The sequence below is a fragment of the Priapulus caudatus genome, unplaced genomic scaffold (assembly GCF_000485595.1).
Source record: "Priapulus caudatus unplaced genomic scaffold, Priapulus_caudatus-5.0.1 Scaffold97, whole genome shotgun sequence".
Lineage (NCBI taxonomy): Eukaryota > Metazoa > Priapulida > Priapulimorpha > Priapulimorphida > Priapulidae > Priapulus > Priapulus caudatus.
The window spans coordinates 106,527-113,754 of record NW_014577158.1 but is presented as its reverse complement, the minus strand read 5'-3'; the positions used below and the strand labels follow the sequence as shown (position 1 = coordinate 113,754).

At 44.8% G+C, this 7,228-nt stretch overlaps 1 protein-coding gene across 1 annotated transcript in view; it reads right to left on the bottom strand.

Moving 5' to 3' along the window:
• Positions 1-732: 732 nt before the first annotated feature.
• Positions 733-7,228, bottom strand: part of LOC106805020 (WD repeat-containing protein 44-like) — an 8,423-nt gene continuing 1,927 nt past the window's right edge. Inside the window, exons 3-5 of the mRNA XM_014806489.1 lie at positions 3,233-3,427; positions 2,789-2,943; positions 733-2,187 (exon numbers count right to left, since the gene is read on the bottom strand). Of these exons, the coding sequence (XP_014661975.1) occupies positions 2,099-2,187; positions 2,789-2,943; positions 3,233-3,427 (439 nt within the window). The 3' untranslated portion in view covers positions 733-2,098. The remainder of the gene's footprint in view (positions 2,188-2,788; positions 2,944-3,232; positions 3,428-7,228) is intronic.

Below are 7,228 nucleotides of genomic sequence, written 5' to 3'. Positions count from 1 at the left end.
CCTGTATGTTCAAGAACGAATGCTATGTGTTACATTTTATCAACAAAGTTTGAAAATGAATTACAAAGTACCTCACAGAATTGAAACCGCAGGACAACCCGGTCCTATTTTCCAACATGTTTACGGCGCACAGACCCTAGAAACTTGCAAAGTTCTAGGAAGGCTTCAGAATTTGATGTGTGTTTACGTTTTCGTTTAACAAACAAGAAACAGTCAACAAAAACAAGTCATGTGCAATTAGATTAAAAAAGCATAGATTTTAACGCGGACAATGTCATTCTAAACGAGATGAAATGATTTGTGATCGTATTTTGAAAAATCGGGCTTGCAATGCGAGCCCGCGAAAAGAAACGTTAGGCTTGAGCGGTCCTCATACCTACCGTAGCCCGCTTTGTCGTTGACAGTTCATCGCCGATCGTTATTGTCACCGCTGCGTTATCGTGTGTAGTCACGTCTTCAGTCATCATCATCGTCGTCTTCGTCGTCCGCTCCATCATCAATTCTAGTCTTTCGTCCGTCATCATCATGCATTCTCTTCGTCATCATCATCATCATCGTCGTCGTCGTCGTCATCATCATCATCGTCTTCGTCGTCGTCGTCATCATCGTCTTCGTCATCATCATCATCATCGTCGTCGTCGTCGTCATCATCATCATCGTCTTCGTCGTCGTCATTGTCGTCATCGTCGCCATCACTGTTGTTAACGCAGCAGCATGACTGAACAGCAAACATTGAGGACACGAATGTAATGAACTAGTAATGGTGTGTATTATGCAATAATAGCAAATGACATTCAAGCTCCCACGCCCCAGACAGAACCTGCATGTACAAGGGCTGAAGTAGAGCTCTTCAACTGTTCTACTTTTTCTCTGCCCGTCTTTTTTTACACAACAGCAGCATACGTACAATCACATCATATGTTCGCACACGAAGCACGACTGCTCGATTTTTCAACGCATACGGATTCCACGCCACGTGTGCCCCAGGCACTCAATCATTGCTGTGAACATAATCAGGTGGCCACAAACGAAGCACTGTCTACAGCCACAATGCCTATCTTCTAAAGATACTTTCGTTCGCATAATCTCTATTATCTAAATTCCGTCGGTGGCCAAACTGGTTTTGATACGCGTGTCCGTGTTCATACCTGTACCTGCTTACCATGACGTCTTGAATTCCCTAGATATATAATTTATATATACATATACATATATATATATATATATATATGTAAGCTAAACCAACCTCCTCGGCATACAAGACCTTCTACCTGTTTAACATGCTTCGTATAGCATTAAAGCTGCCTACTATAAATGCAGCAAAGCCCTTCAACAACTCTGTATATACATCACGATTTATACCTCATCGCAGTAACGTTCACCCAACGTCGCCGGCATGCACGCGCGTCCTCACGATTCCGCTAAAAATATATCCGCCGTAAAATAGTTCCATTCCGCGCACCGCCGCGAGACAACACGACATTTCGTGTTCGCTCAAACAACACTCAAGCTCTACGCGTAGCAAAAATACATGCGTCACAGATTTCTCCGCTGACGCGTGAATATCTGGAAGGTGACGCAGCATAAAATACGCATATAAATACTCAACTGTATTTATATGCATTTGCGACCTTCGTCGATTCCCCAGCTACCCGCGATATGTCCTTAATACGAATCGGCGTTTAGATTAGTTTAAGATACATTCAGTGACTTACGTCGACGACATTAAAATCAAATACACGGACTGAGAGCAATTGTCTGATGAGCTTACTCACAACCAGCAGAAAATACTTCTAGTTGGAAACTGGATTTTTCACAATTTTCCCTTACGAAGCGCGGTTTCTATGTGTATATCTGGTTGGATTGCACAGTGGCGAAGGTTTTCTCCGCTCACTGTTTTGCACACAGATCCACCAGAAAGAAATTTTCAATATTACGACATTTCGTCATTTACGTTCTTAAGCGTGATTTGTAGGAAGAATCCCCAAAGCGTGTTCATCGACGTGGCTCCACCTAGTGACAAGGTCACCGATGTCGCGCAGCTCCCTCTAGTGGTGGCTTTTCTGTAGCTTCACGACCAGCGTCCTCTGGTGGTTGGTCAGTGGCTGGGCGCTAGCGGCAGAGTGGTGCTAACAGTGCCCCCTGTTGATCGTGGTTTAACTCGATTCACTAAAACCTTGATAGAACCTGGATCGAAAATAGATGTGCATGACTCACTTGTTGAAATGTTGTTGACCACATTCGCGAAACGACTGTGCACTCACGGCAGCAACAGTAGGCGACTTGAAATGTTAAAATTCAACAATTCAAAACCTCGCCGAGTGTAATAATGCTTGACGCCAAGCTATAAGCCTAGTGAGCAAGTGGCGCCACCTCTCGGCAGTTCTTGTAATGAACGTGACATATAAAGGCGTTACACATGGTTAGATTCTTCCAGTCAGGTTAACGAAATATAGCTATTTGTTACTCGGTTCTTACGTTTACTGACATATAAGCTGTGTAACACGATGAAACATTAAAATTGGGACAACAAATCTGCTTTAGTTTATATGATATTAATATCAGGGCGATTATTCAAACCTGTGCCACACGACATGGACGCTAATCTAATGGAGTCAACTTACTCCTGTACGGATGGATACCCACGCATGCAAACTACTGATATGACATCCTTATTGCGTTATAAATTATAAATTTCTATAGATGCAAATAGTCAGGGAAAATAAAACATCTCAAAAAAATTGTTCAACGACCGGAATAACATTCTCTTGTTATTCGGGCGACTTACCTGTAAAGTCCGCCGTCACGAGCGCTTCGCCCAAATACCCGGGTTCGTGAGCGCAAGATGGCCGCCGCTGCAGTTCCTGTGTTAGCGGGTCAGCGACAGAGCCGGCTGCTGCTGCTCCTGCAGCTGCTTCTGCTGACAAGCCCGATGTAGATTTCCTGCAATGAAGAAGAAAGAGAGACAAGCGGACGGATTACTGGTAACGCATCGAACATAACGTACGTACGTCGATGCGATAGAAAACAAGCAATACCGACTTCGATAATCGATTACGGTTTGCGCGGTAGCTGCGATCGTCGCCCGCTAAGAAACCAACAGCTCGAATCGCCGCAAAATTAGACGACGAACGATCAAATTCGGACTGCAGTCGTCTGTCGTCCCATCGTCCTCCGCGCTGTTCCGTTGTTTACACAGCTCGCCGTTGCACACGCGCTCACACGCACGCACCTCTCGGCTCGCCACTCCTCCTGTATAAGCAGCGCTGGGTTGGGAGCGAAGACGGCTGCCGTGACGACGGCGCTGTGCGCGCGGATGCCCTCCCAGTAGTCGTTGCGGTCGCGGCGGGCCGACGAGAACTTGGCGTAGTCGTGGTAGGCCTTCCAGATGTAGATGTAGTGGTCCTCAGACGCACAGACGATGTACCTGCACGACACACACACACACACCACGGCTGACATACGGAAACATAAAATATATTATATATATATCAAGAGTCCATAATAGAGAAGAGTATGACACTGTTTTAACAGCGTTTTTCGTAGTTTTCAACTTGAATTTATTCTATCAATATGTGAATAAATATATTCAAACTTTACCTTTGTTACTTGTTTTGTTCTCTGATTCTCCCTTAATCATAGCCAGTTTACCTGAAAATCGTATGTGTTCTTCAAAAAAGTTCTTTGAATACGACATGGTTTCACACCTTTTTCCCCACGATTTGCATCTCTCCGATAACAGTTGCTGTTACTACGGCACACTGCAGGTTGTTGGGGATATTAGGCATCGAATTGTATGCAGTGTGTATATATATTGCGTTTCCAGCGTGCTAAAAATAAATGTGTGTTCACAGCGTGCTAGCAGCTGATTTTAGCTGTGTTGCCATCGTGTTCCGTATGATAATGAAGCGCTGTCACTGTGCTTACCTAATATCCCCAACAGCCCCCAGCGTGCCGTAGTAACATCAACTGTTATCGGACAGATGCAAATGGTGGGGAAAAAGGTGTGAAACCGTGTCGTATTCAAAGAAATTTTGTGAAGAACACATACGATTTTCAGGTAAACTGGTGGTGTCATATGGTTAAGGGAGAATCAGAGAACAAAATAAGGTAAAGTTTGAACATATTTATTCACATTGATAGAATAAATTCAAGTTGAAAACTACGCAAAACGCTGATATAACAGTGTCATACTCTTCTCTATTATGTACTCTTTTTGAGCCATTTTCAAAATGTTTACATCACTCAATTAAAGTCATGGTCATGGTCAAGTTGTGTTTAAATTTCGCCTAACAACATCTCGAAAATATCGTACCGTAGAACTTGACAAGATTTGAACCCGGGATTATTGAGCACCAGCCCAGCACGATACGCTAGCACCCAAACTCACCATTCCTTGTATGTTCAGAACGAATCTATGTGTTACATTTTACTCAACAAAAGTTTGAAAATAATTTACAAAGGTACCTCACAAGAATTGAACTCGGGACAACCCGGTCCTATTCCAACATGTTACGCACACGCCTAAACTTGCAAGTTCTAGGAGGTTCAGATTTGATGTGTGTGTTACGTTTTCGTTTAACAACAAGAAAAGTCAACAAAAAAGTCATTGCAATTAGATTAAAAAAGCATAGATTTTAACGCGGAAATGTTCATTTATAAACGAGATAGAAATATTTGTGATCGATATTTGTGAAAAATCGGGCTTGCAATGCGACCGCAAAAGAAAGTAGGTCTGGACGTCCTCAACCTACGTAGCCCTTTGTCGTTGACATCATCGCCATCGTTATTGTCACCGCTGTCGTTATCGTTGTAGTCATCGTCTTCGTCATCATCATCATCGTCTTCGTCGTCGTCATCATCATCATCGTCTTCGTCATCATCATCATCGTCTTCGTCGTCGTCGTCATCATCGTCTTCGTCATCATCATCATCATCATCGTCTTCGTCGTCGTCTTCGTCATCATCATCATCGTCTTCGTCGTCGTCGTCATCATCGTCTTCGTCATCATCATCATCATCGTCGTCGTCGCGTGCTGCTTGCGTGCGCTGCGTGCGTTGCGTGCGTTGCTAAGTGCGCTTGCGTGCGTGTGCTTTGCTGTCGGTCGCTACAGAGGTGATGTGTTGTGTGTTGTGTGTGTGCATGCGTGTGTGTGGTTGTGGTGTGTGTGTGTGTATGTGTCGGTACAGTCGCCTGAGTCTTCGCTGCGAGGCGATGGTGTGTGTTTGCATGTGCACTCGTGTGTGTGGTGTGTGGTCGTCGCCTGGTCTTCGCTGCTGAGGGCAGGCATGGTGTGTGCATTGTGTGTGTGTGTGTGCGTGTGTACCGCGCCTGAGTCTATCGCTGCGAGGGCGAGGTGGGGGGTGAGCCGTGCTTGTGTTGTGTGTGTACGTCGCCTCGGTCTTGCTCGCGAGGCGAGGGGTGTGCTTATGTCATGCGTGATGTGTGTGTGTCGTGAATCCCCACCCGTGTTGTAAACGTCGCCTGGTCATTTCGCTCGAGCGGCGAGGCGCGCTGTGTGATGTGCATGCGTGTGTGTGCTGTGTGTGTGTGTTGCTTGATGTGTGTGCTTGCATGCGTGCGTAGCTGAATATGATGTGGCTGACTGTGTAGCGGAATTGTGTTGTTCCGTGCGCAATGTTTGGAATACGTTCGTGACGGCGATCCGTCGCCGCGGGTAACGTGCGCCTCTCGTCACATCCACGGGTCGGCGTCGTCTGCGTTGTAACTGCGGCCCTCCACCTCACCAGGTCGAGCCGCGCGCAAGAACGCGACAGAGCAGTAAGATCAGCCGGCATCGAGTCCGCTGCCGAGTGAGAACAAGATCCTGATCACGTCGATAGACTCGCGCATCCGCCTCTACGACGCTGCGCGACCTTCGATCTGCAAGTGACATATGGCCTGACGAACAAGCAGCAGCCGTGAGATCTAGCATCCTCAGCCACGATAACAGGTGAGGATTGTAGTCAAGGCCTCCCTCAGCCACGATAACAGGTCGTGGCAGGATTGTAGTCTAAAGGCTCCTCTCAGCCACTGTGGATAACAGGGTGAGAGATGTAGTCAAGGTTCCCTCAGCCACGGGTGATAAAGGTTTAGCGATTTATCAAGGCCTCCCTCAGCCACATAACAGTGTGAGATTGTAGTATAGAATGTAAGCCGCAGCAGGTCTCGAAACGGTAAAGCGGAGTTTGGTGACTAAGTAATTATAAGAGGTAATAGATATTACAGGCTGAAATTAATAATAATTATATAATTAAAATATTATTAATGTCATATACTTCGAGATGCAACACAAGAATTTTCTGCTTGTCGCGTGTGCTGAACTTTGGACATTTTACGTTTACATATTGTTGGTATAAATATAATGGTATATATTCGTGTGATATATATCAAGAGATACATAATAGACGTTTGAGAGTTGACGACGTGTTAGTATCAGCGTTTTGCGTTGTTTTCAACTTAATTGTATGTTCTGATCACGATGCGTGTAATAGAATATGTTCGAGAGACTACTTATTTTGTCTCTGAGTTTCCCTTAACCATATACACGCACCAGTTACCTGAAAAATCGTATGTGTTTCTTCACAAAATTTCTTTGAATACACGACGGTTCACACGGCTTTTATCGCCACCATTTGCATCTGTGTTCGATAGCGAGTGAGTGTTTACTACGGCACGCTGGGCGGTCTGATTGGGGATATTATGTAGCACTGAGTCAATAGCAGCTGTCGTGTATCATACGCGGAACCCGATGGGCATCACAGTCTGAAACATCGCTGCTAGCACGCCAGTGATCACATTTATATCTTTAGCACGCTTGTTTTTGCGGAATACGCAAGGATATATAATACACACTGCATACAATTCATGTCCAATGTATCCCCACAGCGTGCAGTTGTTGCCGTAGTAACAACAAACTTTATCGGAGAGATGCAAAAAATCGTGCGGGAAAAGGTACGTTGTAAACCATGTCGCGTCAGTTTTCAAAGATACTGTTGTTGAAGAACAAGTTAGATTTTTCAGGTAACTGGCTTATGATTAAGGTAAATCAGAGAACAAAACAAGTACAAAGGTAACGTTTGAATATATTTATCACGATTAATAGAATAAAGTCAAGTTGAAACACGAAAAACGTGTTAAAACAGTGTCATACTCGTTCTCTATTATGTACTCTTATTAGTATTATTAAGAATTTTACGAGTTTGCGTGTTGTGGACGTATGCATCC